The sequence below is a fragment of the Phyllostomus hastatus genome, unplaced genomic scaffold (assembly GCF_019186645.2).
Source record: "Phyllostomus hastatus isolate PE091 unplaced genomic scaffold, TTU_PhHast_1.1 phas_scaffold_46, whole genome shotgun sequence".
Classification (NCBI taxonomy): domain Eukaryota; kingdom Metazoa; phylum Chordata; class Mammalia; order Chiroptera; family Phyllostomidae; genus Phyllostomus; species Phyllostomus hastatus.
In genome coordinates, this window is record NW_025334032.1 from 19,425,278 (window position 1) to 19,442,476 (window position 17,199).

The 17,199-nt window shown below is 42.4% G+C and overlaps 1 protein-coding gene across 1 annotated transcript; it reads left to right on the forward strand.

Annotated features, from left to right (window-relative positions):
- The first annotated feature begins 8,254 nt into the window (after positions 1 to 8,254).
- Positions 8,255 to 15,126, forward strand: LOC123807795 (arylamine N-acetyltransferase 1-like). The gene is made up of 2 exons (XM_045821876.1): positions 8,255 to 8,334; positions 14,018 to 15,126. Exon 2 carries the CDS (start codon positions 14,024 to 14,026, stop codon positions 14,894 to 14,896), a length of 873 nt encoding a protein of 290 aa, XP_045677832.1. The 5' UTR covers positions 8,255 to 8,334; positions 14,018 to 14,023; the 3' UTR covers positions 14,897 to 15,126.
- The last annotated feature ends 2,073 nt before the right edge of the window (positions 15,127 to 17,199 follow it).

Here is a 17,199-nt window from a genome sequence, read left to right on the forward strand (position 1 = left end):
AGTGATGAAAAGCAAGGACCTACAACCTAGATTGCCCTATACAGCAAAGCTGTCATTTAGAATGGAAGGGCAGATAAAGTGTTTCCCGGACAAGGTAAAACCAAAGGAGTTCGTCATCACTGAGCCATTATTATATGAAATACTAAAGGAAATTTTATAAGAAAAATAAGAAAAAAAAGATGAACATTAAAGTGGCAATAAATTCACAATGATCAATAATGAACTAAATAACAAACCAAGCAAACAAGCAGAACAGGAACAGAATCACAGATATGGAGATCATTTGGAGGATTATCAGTTGGGAGGGAGAAGGGCGAGAATGGGTAAAAAGTTGCAGGGATTAATAAGCAAAAATTGGTAGGTACAAAATAGACAGGGGGAAGTTAAGTGCAGTATAGGAAATGGAGTAGCCAAAGTACTTACATGCATGACCCATGCATGACCCATGCATGACCAAAGAACTAAGGGGACTATTGCTGGAGAGAATGGGGGAACTGAGAGGAGGGGGACCAAAGGGGAAAATTGGGACAACTGTAGTACCATAATCAATAAAATATATTAAAGAAGAAGAAAAATGCCATTTTTTTTGATAGGGATTGCATTGTAGCTTACTTTAAGTACTGTGAACATTTTGACAATGTCAATTCTTTGGATTCCTGAGCATGGATTTTTTTCCTTCCATTTATATGTATCTTCTTTAATTTCTTTCCACAATCTTACTGTTTTTTAAGTGCAGGTCTTTTACCTCCTTGTTTACATTCATTCCTAAGTATTTTATTCTTTTTATGCAGTTATAAATAAGATTGTTTTCTTAATTTCTCTTTCTGATAGTTCATTATTGGTATGTAAAATGCAACTGATTTCTGAATATTAAATTTGTATTCTGTAATTTTGTTCTATTCATTTACTAGTTCTGATAGTTTTTGGTGGAATCTTTAGGATTCTCTCTCTATAGTATCATGTCATCTGCAAACAACAGTTTCACTTTTTTCATTCCTATTTGGATGCCTTTTATTTATTTTTTCATCTGGAAACAGTGGTGCAAGTGGAATTTTTGTTTTGTTATTGATTTTAAAGAAAAGCTTTTATGTTTTTACTGTTGAGCATGATACTAACTGTGTTTGTCATGCATGCCTTTATTATGTTGAGGTATGTTGCATCTGTGTCCTCTTATCTGAGATTTTTTATCATAAATGGTTGCTGGATTTTGTCAAGTGCTTTTTCTGCATCTATTGATACGATCATGTGGCTTTCCTCCTCATTTTGTTTATGTGGTAGATCATGTTTTTCCCTTGTGAATATTGAACCAGCCGCGCATCCCAGCAATAAACCCCATTTGGTTATGGTGTGTGGTATTTATAACATAACGTTGGATTTGGTTTGCTAATATTTTATTGAGGATTTTTGCTTCCACGCCTATCAGGGACATAGGTTTGTAATTTTCTTTTTTTATAGTGTCTTTGTCTGGTTTTGGCATTAGGGTAATGCTGGCCTTGTGAAAATGAGTTTGGGAGCTTCCTGTGTCTTCAGTTTTTGAAATAGGTCGAGAAGGATAGGTATTAGCTCTTCTTTGAATATTTAGTACAATTCACTTGTGAAGCCATCTGGTCCAGGGTTTTGTTTGTTGGCATTTTTTGATTACTGACACAATTTCATTCCTAGTAATTGGTCTGTTCAGATTTTTTGTTTCTTCTTGCTTCAGTCTGGGAAGATAGCATGTCTTTTAATCAGTGTAGTTATACCATTCACATTTGAGTGATTGCATAGTTGAATTAATATCAATGATATTTTAACTATTATCTGTTTGTTTCATTTTTTAAATTATCTTCCTGTCTTCTCTGCCTTCTTAGTTTTATTTTATTTTATTTATTTTTAATATATTTTATTGATTATGCTATTACAGTTGTCCCATTTCTTCCCCTTTAACCCCTCTGCCATGCACACCTTTTCCCACCAGCACTCTCTCTCCCCCCTTAGTTTATGTCCATGAGTCATACATGTAAGTTCTTTGGCTTCTACATTTCCTATACTGTTCTTAACCTCCCTGTTATTCTCTACCTGCCATGTATGCTACGTTTTCCCTGCATCTTTTCCCCCATTCTCCCCCTCCCCTTCCCTGCTGATAAGACTCCAGGTGATAACCATTTTTGTGATTCCGTTCCTGTTCTAGTTGTTTGCTTGGGTTTTTTTTTTTTAAGGTTCAGTTGTTGATAGTTGTGAGATTGTTGTCATTTTACTGTTCATAGTTTTGATCTTCTTTTTCTTAGATAAGCCCCTTTAACATTTCATATAATAAGTGCTTGGTGATGATGAACTCCTTTAACTTGACCTTATCTGGGAAGCACTTGATCTGCCCTTCCATTCTAAATGAAAGCTTTGCTGAGTAGAGTAATCTTGGATGTAGGTCCTTGCCTTTCATGACTTGGAATACTTCTTTCCAGCCCCTTCTTGCCTGCACATTTTCTTTTGAGAAATCAGGTGATAGTCTCATGGGAACTCCTTTATAGGTAACTGTCTCCTTTCCTCTTGCTGCTTTTAAAATTCTCTCCCTATCCTTAATCTTGGGTAATGTAATTATGATGTGCCTTGGTGTGTGCTTCCTTAGGTCCAACTCTTTGGAACTGTGAGCTTCCTAGACTTCCTGGAACTCTTTTCCTTTGTCAGACTGGGGAAGTTCTCCATTATTTTTCAAATAAGTTTTCCATTTCTTGCTATTTCTCTTCTCCTCCTGGCACCCCTATGATTTGGCTGTTGGAACATTAAAGTTGTCCTGGAGGTTCCTAAGCCTCTCCTCATTTTTTTGAATTCTTGTTTTTTTATTCTGTTCTGGTTGAATATTTCTTTCTTCATTCTGGTTCAAATCGTTGGTTTGTGTCACGGGTTCCTTCCCATCACTGTTGGTTCCCTGTACATTTTCCTTTATTTCACTTTTCATAACTTTCACTTTTTGCTTTATCTTATGACTATACTCAACCAATTCTGTGTGCATCCTGATTACCAGTGTTTTGAACTATGCATCTGATAGGCTATGTCTTCATTGCTTAGTTGTATTTTTCTGGAGCTACGATCGGTTCTTTCATTTGGGCCATTTTTTGTTGCAGAGTACCTATTATGTAGTAAGGGACGGAGCCTGAGGTATTCGCTAGGGTGGGGTAACCCACGTCGCTGCACTATTTGTGGGGGAGGGGTTTGAGAGGGAACAGTGTCTCTTGCTCAACTCTCTGCCGCTTTTCAGTCACTTTTGCCTCTACCCACATCCAAATTGGGCCCTTCTGGTGCTGATTCCTTAGTGGGTGGGTTTGTGTATGTTTTAGGACCCTGTGGGTCTCTCCAACGATCTCTCCTTTGAGGCTGGGAGTTTCTCCAATTGCCTCTACACCCACAAGTGTTTTCAGTCAGAGGCTTTTAGGTTTTATTTCCTGGAGCTGGAACCCTGGGTTGCTCCCCAGTTGTTCCTTCAGGTTTATCTGTATGCGAATGTGGGACCGCCTGCTCTGCCAGCTGCCAACTGGCTGGTCTGCCAGCCGCCACCTTGCTTCAAGTCCTCTCCACCACGGATGCCCCTGTCCACCCCTCCTACCAGTCTGGATGCATACTTCTTTAACTCCTTCATTGTCAGACTTCCATATAGTTCATTTTCTGTCGGTTCTGGATTTTTTTTTTGTTTTTAAATTTGTTGTTGTTCTTTTGGTTGTGTGAGGAGGCATAGTGTGTCTACCTACCCCTCCATCTTGGCCACAAGTCCACTAATGCCTTCTTAGTTTTAATGGAGCAACTTATAGGATTCCATGTCTCTCACCTCCCAGCATATCAATTATACTCACATTTCAAATGTTTGCACTCCTTGGCCAAAGATTTGCAGCATACACTCATGACTAATATGTGTCCGCTTTCAAACACCCCTGTGAGGCAGGCACTTCAGAACATAGTATTCCAGTCCTCCCTTCACGTCCACCATCACATTTGTCATTCATGTCACTTCTCTGGAGCCATAACCGCACAACCCATTGTTGCTACTGTTATTTTGAACAAACTATACCCATTTGATACATTAAAAATAAGAAAAGGAAAAGCCTTTTTAACATTCCTTTATTTTTCCTTTTCTTTTTTTAATAGTGAATGGGACATTTTATTTTATTTTTTTAAGGTTAACAACTTGATTTCTTTTATTGTAGTATAATTAACATATTATCCTAGTTCAGATATACATACAACATGATTCCATATTGTATGCATTATAAAATGATCATCACAGTAAATCTAGTTAAACATCCATGACCTCATTTTGTTTTTTTATTTTCCCTTTCTTTATGTACTTTTGAGTTTCTGACCTATATCATCCTTCTCTCTGAAGTTCTTTGAACATTTCTTGCAGGGCAGACCTACTGGTGACAAATGCAGTTGGTTTTTATTTTGCTGGAGACATGTTTATTTTTCCTTCACTTTTGAGGAATAATTTTTCTGGATACAGAATTCTAAATTGGTGGGTTTATTTTTTCAACATTTTGAATATTTCAGTCCTTGCTTGCATGGTTTCTGAAAAGAAATTTAATGTATTACCTGTTGTTCCTCTATTGAAACATGGCTTTTTTCCCTCTAGCTTCTTTCTAGATTTTCACTTTGTTCTGCTTTTCTGCACTTTTAATATGATATTCCCAGGTGTCTGTTTCTGGAAACTTGCCCCTGGGTCATGGTGTTCTCTGAGATTCCTAGATCTGTAGTTTAGTGGGTGTTGTTAATTTTGGAAAAAAAAATATTCAGCCATTATTAATTTAAATATCTTTATGCTTTTCTCTCTCTCTTTTCCTTCTTGTGTCTCGTTACACGTATGCTATATGTTTTATAATTGTCCCAAAGTTCATGAATACTCTTTATTTTGGGGTGTCTTTTTTCCTCTTTGTATTTCAGTTTCCTGTTGACATAACTTCAAGCACTTACAACACTTACGATACCCATCTGCTTTTATATATAGCCCATGTTTTCACTGGAGACCTTACCACATTAATTAAGTATAGGTTTTTAAAATTCCCAGTCTGATAATTCCAAAATCTCTGCCATATCAGAATCTTATTCTGATGCTTGATTTGTTTCTTCAGATCATGTTTCTTCATATGTTAGCATGCCTTACAGTTACTCTGTGGAAGGTTGTTGGGAGCCGCCCTGCCTGGTTTCAGAAGCTGTAACCCCCCCATCACTAAGGCTGAGTGAGCGACCTTTGGACCACAAGCCACTAAGGAGACAAAGCTTATCTCCCTGGCAGGAGAGCCACTTCTGCTCCTTTTTCCATAACTGGCCCCCAATGCTTGGTCAGTTAGCCAATGATGGGTAAGACTCCCCAAGGGGGGAACGACCTAAGATAGCATGATCATGTGGAGGCCCCAGGGAGGGACTTGGGGGGCTACAGCAAAAGGGGGTGATGGACCCTCACCTCTCAACTTTGACAAAGCCTGAGTCCTCATTCTGTTTGTGAGAAGTCTCTTAATTTCTTGGCTATCTTGCCTCCTCTGCCTGACTTAAGCCTGAAACAATGACAGAGGGTGGTGCAGTCCTGTACTGGAAAGGGCAGGTTTCCCTGGGTGATCAGGACTGAGAAAGAATACATAAGCTCCTGTGAAACCTGTTTTGCTAAGAATGCTCTCAATTAAATGATAAAGGTCCAAGCAGAAAGTGAGTTTGTTTCCCAAAGTTTTGTAGCCCTTTAGCTAACAGACCCTTACCTTCAGAATAAGCCCTCATAGTTCTTTGTATGCTATTGTTTGATCCTTACTGCCTGACAATGATTAATGAACTTTATCTGTATTCCTGTGCAATTTAAAAACCAATAAAAACCTGTGAAGGGAAGGATCAGGGCACTCTGCTTTGAGAGAGTGCCCAGGCCGCTCCGAGGCACCCTCCCCTTAAGAGAATAGCCCTGCCGTCCCTTTTCCTCCACAAGACTCAGCAGTCCATGTGAATTTGTCTCATGTCTCATCCATAACATCGCGGACACTGCGGGCCGGTGTCTGCATCAGAAGGTAGACATGATGATCGAGGTAGGCAATACGAACTGAGGCGTGCAGGCCTTTGGTGTGAGGGCGTATGTTTATTTGGCTAGGCCTAGGCTGTGTTTACTATTTTCTGTGGCTGTAGATGTCTGAGGTTTCAGTCTCCTTTAGAGTCCTTGTTTCTGTCTCCTCTTTTATCTCTGGGATTGCCTAGAAATTCCTCACTAAATAGAATCTGAGACTTGTAGTTTTTCTATACAATAGACTCATCAATGTGGTTGTAAGGGATGATGAGGAGAGAAGTGCTCTGCAGTCCTATATGATCAGCCTCACACTTAAGTCAGCCTGGGCTGGACACCAGAGTGTAACCTTCAGAAGCACCTCTCCACCTTTTCTCCCTTAGGCAAGGAAGGGAAGCTGCAGGAGACTGGAGCAGGGTGTGTTCCTTACCTCACGGCAGCTGGGCTCTGGTGGTTTTCCTTGAAGGACAAGGGAGGACAGAACGCTCAGGACTTACTTCAAAATGATTGCATTTCTTCCTTCTATCAAAAGCACAAGGAGATTTTTCTGTGTTCTCCACAGTGAAAACCCGCTGGGTTTCTGGAGGGAACACTCAAAAAGGGGAGGAGGGCTCCCTCAGACTGAGCCTCCAGAGGTGGTAACTTTCAAACAGTCCACACGGAGTCTCCAGGAATTTCTCCAATGAGGTTTTCAAGTGCTCCGAATAGCCAGCCTCAGCGATGGGCTTCGAATCCTAGGCGTCAGTTGCCACTAATTTGTTACTCTTCACAGGCACCCATCTCTTGACTTTAACAGTTTGCTTCATGACCTTGAAACTCTGATGGGTCTTTTTCATTTCCAAGAGTTGTTGATTTTCTGTGACACAGTGAGAGTTGACTCCAAAAATTTTACCTGTTAGAACAGAAACCAGAAATCTTGGTAACCAATTTTAAAACCAATTTATTAAACAACAACAAAAAACATCTGTTTTTTTTTTTTAAAAAAAGGTATTCTTTATTTCTAGAGAGAAGGGAAGGAAGGGATAGAAACATGAATGTGTGCTTGCCTCTCATGTGCCCCCAACTGGGGACCTGGCCCTGTAACCCAGGCATGTGCCCTGATAGGGAATCAAACCAGTGACCTTTATAGTTCACAGGCTGGCATCAACCCACTGACCCACAGAATCCAGAGCAAAAAAAATATCTTGATTTAGGGGCCAGTGTCTTCCATGGATTCCAAAATCAAAGGGGGAGATTTAACTTCAGTCTTTCTATGTGAAAATAAAAGTCTCTTAAAACACTTTTTTTTTGCAAGGAAATAAAAGTGATCTAGCATGCTTTAATACTTAAAACAAAAAGTGTTAGCACACATTAGAATTGTTATAATTCAATAACTCATTTGATTATTATTTTAGAAAAGGAGCATGCTCATGAAGTTTACAACTTCTTCACATTGGAATTGGGAGAGCTTACCTTCACGTTATCACTATTACTCCTGCTGGTTCACTTCTCTCTCTCTGTCCCTTCTGTGGTGGGGAGAGCGCTCAGTGGCAGTTCAAGTATTTCCCAGTTCTGCTGCCCTTCTACAGGAAGTAGAAAGCTTTCAGCCTGAACGTTCGAAGAACCATTCCATTGCAGAAGGGGCCCTTAAGCCCACTGAAATCTCGGCTGGATGATCTCTGCTTTCACGGCCCTCACGTGAGGCCAGGACCCACAACTCAGGGCTGACTCTGCTTTAACCTCGGGACTCAGGATCTCAGGTTCCTGGGACAGTTTTTGTTGGAGGTTCTTGTGGGCCTTTGTTCCTTTAGCTAAAATGATAGTGGTATTCTCAAAATCATGAATTTGTCATGGATTTTATTGCCAAGTATTAAATTTCCAGGACTCAAGAGGACTATGCCCACATTTCATTGAACAATTCCATTCCCATGCTTTGTTCCAAAACGGTCCAGCCCCAAAGCTGCATCCGGGGATTATATCTCCCCCTCTGCAATGTGTTTCTAGCAAGATCTGCTCTGCAGTCCCAGCTTTATCTCTGCTGAGTCCTGGTGACTATGGCAGCTGAGGTCACACAACAAATACGAGGTTCTACCCCTCTCCGCCTGTGATGACAGGGGCTCCTCAGATAATATCGTCCCCACTCTTCTCTGCTGAATAGATTTGAAGAGGAGGCACACAAGGACATCCTTAGGACCCACAACTACATTTCCCAGAGATCCCTGGGTGATTCTAAGTGGACTCTTTGGGAGGGGCAGTGTGGAAAGCCAATGAGGGCACTTCCTGTGTTGGCTCCAGTGGGAGGAGTGAAGTTAGTTCAGTCTAGTTCCTGGTGTGGGTCCTAGTGGAACTCGGTGAGTGACTCTTTATGCTTTGAAATTGGGGCTTGATCCTACCTCAGCTGTGAGTCCAGCAGGCTAGACACTGCAGTGTGTCTGAATTGCAGTCCAGAGGTGGTTCAGAAGGTGTGGCTGACACGTGCTTTGAGTCCTTATGCTGTAAGGGCTGTGCAGTGAAGTGTGAGGGTAGCAGACCCTCGATGCACACCCTGTGGGTTAGAGTCACAGCCACACCACACCCAGCTGTGGGGACTTGGGCGGACCACCCAGCATCTTTGAAAGTCAGTTTATCTGTCAGTGAAATGGAGCTCATTAGAGAGCTTACTGAAAAGGTGGTTGTGAGGATTACAGAGTGTGTAAAAACCAGCTGTGTGCACAAAGTGTGTTTCAGGGAACTGGATTTCCTTGTCAGATAATGGAAACAGTGATGTCCACCTCCTCTGTCCCCAACCAAGAGTGTCCCAAGGGCACAGTTAGTCCTGGCAGCAGCGGGTTTGTGACCATCCCTGCTCCCTCTGCATCAGCTGATAAGGATTTCTGCAATAATCCCAACTGGAAGGGGGGACATGTTTTTTGTACTGTTGGAGGGAATTCCTGGGGGAAGTTTCCTGCCCTGGAGGGAGGCTTAGGGGGAAGGGCCTCCAGGAGCCATAAATGACAAGAACCAACCTCTTTGCTGTCAGAGAGACCAAGGACTCCACGCCCTGAGCAGAGCTGTGCACAACTGGACAGGCGAGGGGGCCTGCAGGGGCAGACACACCCGGTAGCAAGGGCCAGAGTGCGAGGTGCTTTGGCGGTGCTCCCGAGCTCCGGCAGGTGCCCACGGCAGCACCCGGTGTGCTCTTCTCCGAGAAATTGCTCTTTCCCTTCCCCAGGGCCTCACTTTAGTTTTCTGCTCACAAAACGGCAGCTGCACCTTTCCTCCCTGAAACAAAAGTAAACAACTTTCTGTCAACTGCCTGGTGCATCTTGCCCGGCAACTTATTTTGATGGCTCTTTATGGGTTTGAAAACTTCAGAGGCAACTTGAAGTGTGCTCACATATCACCTGCACATCTGAGTTTGTTTGAGCTTTTGCTTTTGGAGAGGAGGGGAAAAAATGAAGTTTATGAAAACAAAAACCAGTGAGAAGTCCTCGGCAGCTATAACAGCTGATTTCCACGCATGGGGCTTTCTGTGTCGACTCCACAGGCCTTCAGGGTGCGAAGTGCTGTTGAAGGGGCTCTGTGGGCGAGGCCTGCCTGACAGCTTCTTCCTCACCCAGAAAATCACTGGGCTGACCACTTGCCCCTGGGGCTGAGCTGGGTCATAGTGTCATTGCAGAGGGTGCAGAGCCAAAAGGAAAGGGAGGGGAGGGGAGGGGAGGGGAGAGAAATGAAAATAACAGTACACAGAAAGAAAAGCCACTCAGAAGCACTCCCTAAAATTCTTCTATTCAACTCAGCACTTCTGTTCCTCAGTGTCAGTGCAAACTGATTGGAAAACACACTGAGAAGTGTGCTTGGACACAAATGTTCACAGCAGCACGATGCACAGCAGCCAAACGTGGGACAACCTAGATGCCATCAGGAAGGAAGAGATAAATAAAAATCGTGTCCACACCTTGGAATACTATTCAGTCATAAAAAGGGATGAAGTATTGATGTGTATTTCACAATACATGAACCCTGAACCCATTATGGTAAATGAAAGGAAGCCAGCCAGCAAAAGGCCCCGTGTTACGCAATTACATTTATATGAAATGTTCTGCAGAGACAGAAAGCAGACTGGCGGTTGCCAGGGGCTGGAGGAAACAGGGAATCACTGCTGAATGGGCAGCAGGGTGCAGTTCACCCTAGTGTGATGTTGTGGAATGGGACAGAGATGGTGATGTGCACCGTGGTGAGTGTACTGGATGGCACTGATTGATTGTTGCATCAATGTACCACATGATCAGTACCATGTGATGTGAACTTCACATCAGTTATTTAAAAAATCTATTCAGAAATCCTGGAAGGAGGGATTGGCACCTCCCCCTCAGTCCAGAGAGTACTAGTGCTGCTTGTCACCTTGGGATGATAGCAGCCTTTCACTTGCTTGCCCAGGACCCTCATTTTTGTTCCTGAAGCACAATAGAGGGACTCCACTCTCCTCTCAAAGGGCAGTTTTTAGCTGCCAGCTCCGTGTCGTCCCAGGGACTTGTTTTGTCTGGCCTTCACCTCCGTGTGCTGAGCAGCTGTTTCTGTGGACTGGCTCCCGGGCTTGCGCTGTGGGCCGGCCTGACCTCTGCTGGCCTTTGGTTCCCGGCGTCTCCCTGACACTAAGGCCTGTGGAATGATGGCCATTGAGCAGGGCGTGCCTAACAGCTTCCCTTGCATCCAGAAAGTTGAACAGCTGGCCACTTGTCCCTGGGAGGGGGCTCAGTTATGGTTTCAATCCAGTGGAATGCTATGGCCTTCACTGGGACAGAGAAAAGAAAAGTGATTAAAAAGAGAAGCAGCAGCCACGGAGTAAGCCACTCACGGGCACTCCTCAGAATTCTCCAGAATCCCGGAAGTCGGGCACCAGGTGTAGAAGACTTCAGTCCGTGGTTGTTCTTGTGCTGCCTGTAGCTTGAGCGTGACGGCGCCATCTCCTTGCCAACTAGCTCTGGATCAGTTTGCTTTTAATTCCTTTATCTTAGACTCTTGCCTACAATTTTATTTTGGGAAACACTAGAGGTTTACTTAGGGGGAAAAATGGACACCAGTGTTGTCCATGAAAGATGTAGGCATCCAACAGGACTGGGAGCTAATCAGTGAACTTGGCATATCAATCTATTCTCCAAGGGTTCCTCCAAAAAGATAATTTGAATTGGAGTACCTTGTTGCTAAGGACAAATTGCAGCAGTCAGTTCAACAGTTGAACATTGACCATTCAAGAAAACACCAAGGATCCGTCAGATGAGCTACAGGAAAAAGCAGGCCTCTTTCACCCGACATGCCAGGCCCTCTGGAAGTTGCCTGTGTATCTTTCCTTCGTTCCCCACAGCTCCCCAGAGGACCACCGATAGGTCTCACTGAAGTCAGGTTCCCAGAACCAGACCCTGAGACACAGACCCAGGTCCATGTGCAAGCGGCTTATGCAGGAAGTGCCCCTGGGAGATGCCCAGTTCAGTCTGGTTGTGACTTCTAACTCCGTGGTGTCCGGACTCCAGGCCTGGCAGCTGGACTTCCAAAACCTCGCTCGAGTCATTAATTGTCTCAAAGCTGCCCTGGCAGGAAATGAGTTCCCTGGCTTGTCCAGCTCTCTGCAGAGGAAGGCAGAGCAGCTCCAGGAGCCCTCAGGGGGCCCTCCAAAGAGTCTAGGGTGCAGGTCCTTAAGCATAAGGACAGAGAAGCCAGGCCAGGGGCACAGTGAAATGGTAAAAGACATCTGAAGGGATCGGGGTGGGACAGACAGCACTCTCCCCACAGTTGCCTCGGTCCGGGATCCTCACCAATGCCGCATGCCCTCTCTAGGCACACTGAGCATGCTTGTTCCTTCCCTCTCTGTTCTTAGGGTGGAGGCCAACAGGTCTAATGGGTTTCATCTGAGTCACACTTTCCAAACGTTTTTTAAAACCTTACTTGATATTCTCATACATTTTCTACTTTTTTGTTCTATAATAAGAGGAGTCAATGTTGACCATGAACTCTTTATTGTGGCCTCTCTCATCTTTTTTTTTTCATTTTAATTTACACCCTTACTGGCCAGTTGGGAGGTACCACTTTATCAGGGTAGCTCACTGTTGATGCATTCCTCAAGTTCTGTCATGTTTGAGATTGTCTTTATACTTAGGATGCCTTTGTGATTAAATGCAACACTAGCTGAGGGTAGTGTTTGAAGATCAGACTCCCTTCTTAACTTAGTAGACCTACTACTGTGGGGCATTCTGACCCCTGCATGACAGTTTCTCCCTTATGAAATGTTGGCTTTTCCACCAAATACCCAGGTAGTTTCCTCCCATTTTCAATTTCAGTAATCTAACTGGAATATATTCCAGTGTTGAATGTTGAATCGCACTTTTCCAGAATCTGGCTGTTTTTTAGATTTAATTTTTGCTGCAGTTCAGGAAAATGATTTTGTTATTTTTACATACATTTTCTATTGTGCTTTTTGAGATTTCTTCTTCAGAAGCACCAGTTGTTTTCCTATTGGCTTCTTTCTGTTTGTTTAATGGCTTTACCTTTTCATTGACTTTTACTATAGTATCAAGTTTTTCTTCTACACATGTGATCTGATATCACACTGCATCTATATTGTCCCTTTCTGTTTGTAATTAATTATATATTAGCTTTGTTTTTGTCCGTAGTTTCCTAAGGTCTAAGATAAAATAATAGAGCTGCATTATTTCATTATTATTTTATCACTTCATTTTTTGGCTCTCTGTTATGAATCCATGTTAAATGTTCTTTTGCTCCAAGTGCCCGTGAAGAATTTCTCTCCATTGCTCAGTTTATTTCTGTTCTTGAGCTGGTCGTCTGTTTTTGTCTCTCTTTTGCACATTATATCCTTTAATTCCCACTCTCGCAGTGTATTTGCACCCTGTGTTTTCATTATATTTGTGCCTGTCTAGCTTTGTCTCCACCTCTTCCTTGTTTCTTGAACCGAAGGAACCTGACTGGTGAGGGGTCTGTGTGGAGCGGGCCCTGGACTCCTCACTCTCCCAGTGGAGACGGAAAGAGAGAGTGTAACCAGAGACACTCTGATGGCCGATCTTCCCCGTATGGATGCTTCTTCCTTTCTGGTGACACCGCACACAAAGAACATTGTGCTTTATTTTTCTTTTGCCCCAATATCCCGAATTATGCTTTATCCCTGGAGGAAGAATAGCTGTTATCATGGCACACTGGTCCTTGCCGTGTTGGGTAAATCTTGTAGCAATACATGGGGGCACAGAACAAGGCTCACCCTTCTTTGTTGATTCCCTGGCAACTGGCCATCTGGTTGCTTGCTTCTGAGGCCCTTCCTGAAACTTATGAAAAGTTTCATAAACTTTGCACTGAGTGAATCAATAAATCAATGTGGAGAGAAATATAAATCTTTGAGTTGGAACTTTGAGTGGGTTCAACTAAAGGTGAAATTGAGTGGGCCAGGTACCCAGAATACAATGTACTCTATAATTCTCCTATTTACACAAGAACTATTTGTAAACTCTACATTTATTTATTTTCAGAGAGCCCTAGGTAGGAAGAAGAGAGGGAGAAAGACATCAATATATGGTTACCTCTTGAGCGCCCCCTACTGGGGATCTGGCCTGCAACACAGGCATATGCCTTGACTGGGAATTGAATCAGCAACTCTTTGGTTCGTAGGCGGGCACTCATTCCACTGAGCCACACCAACCAGAGTATAAACCCTATTTTAATTGACACCAATTTGAACCTCTTTTAATTTATTACTAACAAAACCACATATAAACTGTTTATCGTTTTGCTCATCATTAAACCTGGATTTATAGCTTCTCATCTTTAATACATGGAAGCAGTGATAATACTTTTCATACAGGGTTACTGAGACTAGTGAGTGAACTTAAGCACATGAAAACAATGACTACAATGAAAGTATTAAACAAAAGACTTACGTTGCAGATATTCATCACCAGTTTGTATTTAGATATTTAAAATACATGAATTATAATTCAAAATCCAAGTGCAAAGGTAACACGATGTGCTCTTGCTTTATTTCCCTTGCCTTAGGCAACCATGGACATTGAAGCATATTTTGAAAGAATTGGTTATAAGAACTCCAGGAACAAATTGGACCTGGAAACATTAACTGACATCCTTCAGCACCAGATCTGGGCCGTTCCCTTTGAGAACCTGAACATCCATTGTGGGAAGCGCATGGAACTGGGCTTGGAGGCCATTTTTGATCAAGTGGTGAGGAGGAGGCGGGGTGGCTGGTGCCTCCAGGTCAATCACCTCCTGTACTGGGCTCTGACCACCATGGGTTTCCAGGCCACCATGTTGGGAGGCTACGTGTTCAGCCCTCCGGCCGACAAATACAGCAGTGCTATGATTCACCTTCTGCTGAAGGTCACCTTGGATGGTAGACACTACATAGTCGATGCTGGGTTTGGATGCTCTTACCAGATGTGGCAGCCTCTGGAGTTAATTTCTGGGAAGGATCAGCCTCAGGTGCCCTGCGTCTTCCGCTTAACTGAAGAGAGAGGAACCTGGTACCTGGACCAAATCAGAAGAGAGCAGTACATCCCAAACCAGGAATTTGTTAACTCTGATCTCCTGGAAAGGAACAAGTACCGAAAGATCTACTCCTTTACTCTGGAGCCTCGAACAATTAAAGATTTTGAGTCTGTTAATGAGTACCTTCAGACGTCTCCAGCATCTTTGTTTACAGGCAAGTCGTTCTGTTCCTTGCAGACCCCAGATGGGGTTCACTGTTTAGTGGGCCTCACCCTCACCTTTAGGAAATTCAATTATAAAGACAATGTGGATTTGGTGGAGTTTAAGACACTGAATGAAGAAGAAATAGGAGAAGAGCTGAAAAATATATTTAATATTTCCTTGGAGGAAAAGCTTGTGCCCAAATATGGTGATAAATTCTTTACCATTTAGAGTAAGCAGTAGAAATGATCTTCAGTACTATTGTATTATTGCATCTTGTATTATACACGGAAACTTCTTATTATAAAAATCAAATATACATAAAAGTAGAGAGAATAAAATAATTAACCTCTATGCATCACCCATTTTGCCAACTGTCCACTGGTAACCTCATATTTCCTCAATGACAGTATTTGATATTAAAGAAAACTCTAGATATTAAATCATTTCAACCTTTAAAATGTCAGCCTATCTATTTAGATAACTTTTTTTTTTTCTGGGAACAACTCTTTCCATGACTTGCAGGTCAAGTTCAGAGACAAATTTACTGGTGATCAATGTATGAAGTCTAAAATCCTCTGCTGTACTTAAGAGGTGTTCTGGGATTTGTAGTCAGACAACATTTCAAAGAAAACAGAACCACACATCTTTTTAAAATTAATAATAGTAAAGGTATTTTAAGGGTGAGCTATGGTTGTCTTGGAAGAAAATAGTGATTTTTGCTAGAAAAACTTCCATACTGGTTGAACATTGAAGTCATAAAAAATGTTTACCTGTGGCTCAGGAAATGGGCAACCGAGGAAACAGTCTTTATTAAATGCAACCAGCATGTGTCCCATGTCCAATATCAATTTTTACAAAAGCCCGCATGTACAAGGCAGGGTTAGAATTCTACAAAGAGGAGTGAGACGTGATATTGCTCCCTGAGTAGTTCCCAGACGAGGCTTCACCCAGCAAACAGTAGCGTGTGGTTAAGCACCAGGAGAGTGACACAGCTCATGGTTTCTTACATGGCTCTTTCTGCAACCGAGTTCTTTGGGTAGCATTTTCCTTAATATAGAAATGCTGGCATAGAAAATTTTTCAAATTTCAGAATTAAGTAATTTTGTCTAAAAGTTATAACTATTGTGAATTTTAAAATATTACCTATAAAAACCTGATGTCTAAACTGCATGTGAAAACAATGTCACCAGTAAGTGTCTGTCTGGCAGAGTCAGGATGCCAGGGGCTTCCTCACATCCTCTTTCTCATCTGCCAGTTCTTTCCTTTTACTTCCTCCCACACGTGTCCTAAGGGAAAGAGAATGAGCTGCAAGGTGTAGAGATCTGAGTTCAAATCCTGTGGAACTGGGTGGACTACTTGATCAGTCTGTGGATCTGATCCCTCAGAGATAAAATGGGAATAATACTTACATAATTTAATGCCTGGAGTAGATTCTCAATAAATTTTGTTATATGGATGAATGAATGATGTCAGTAATGTTTTTGATATTGAGTCAGTATTTGATGAAAGTTCTTCCATCTTGCTTTATTTCCCCAGCTCAACTCTGGTCCTAAATCTGCCTGCCCCTCCCTCGGTTAAATATGAGTATGGCACCAGACGGCCCCAGTCTACTGTGGGTCTGTGCTTCCCAATTGGGTTCTTTGCTTCTCTGTAGCTCCCACTTTCTGTGTGTGAATCCCAGAAACAGGGCCATAATTTCAACTGCAGACTTGTTCTTACATCACTCTCCCCCTTCAACTTGTGGTGATCGTAATGGCAATGAAAAAATAAAATAAAATGGCATAAGCATTGCTAAGAGAGGCACTTAAAATAGAGTCTCACATTCTGACAATGATCACGTCCACGGAAGAGGTGTTGTCAGGAGGCAGAGACCAGACTGAAAGGTGGCTCAAGGAAAGACAGAACCAGAGGCCCAGAAACATGGAACAGGCTGGCAGCTGTAAGGTGGGGGGTGAGGGGCTGGTTGGAAGAAGGTGAAGGAATTAGTCAAAGGCACACAGACGCCTGACCCACGGACATGGGTGAGGGTGTGGGGGTTGCCTGAGGGAGTGAGGGGATGGGGCTCTGTGGAGGGGGGCAAAGGGAAAATGGAAACAACTGTAAAAGCATAAACAATAAAATGTTGTTTATATAATAAAATATAAAATATAATTTTATTGTTTAAAATATAATTTAAACAAAATATAATCTAATTTTAATATAAAAAGTAAGTTATCTTTAAAAGTAAACAATGTAAATATACTTAGAACAACTAACTGTCCAGTTAAAATGGTTAAGATGATAACTATTATGATGTGTTTTTACCACAATTAATAAAAGTATACAAGTTATAAAAAAGGTGATCAAGGAGAAAGATGCAGTTTTGTACACATGAGTTAAGGACGTCTTATTGTGCCGTGAGTACTGACATCCAGTGCAATTGCTTTCCTTGAATGCGTCTACCACATGTGGAAAAAAGGCCGAATTTGTTGAAAGACTGTGGAATATAAAGTTTAGCTGCTGGGCTGAAGACCTGTGCCTCCCTATGCAAT

What these genes read in the sequence shown, in the direction of transcription:
- LOC123807795 (XM_045821876.1), top strand. Translation starts at nt 14,024, where the DNA reads ATGGACATTGAAGCATATTTTGAAAGAATTGGTTATAAGAACTCCAGG.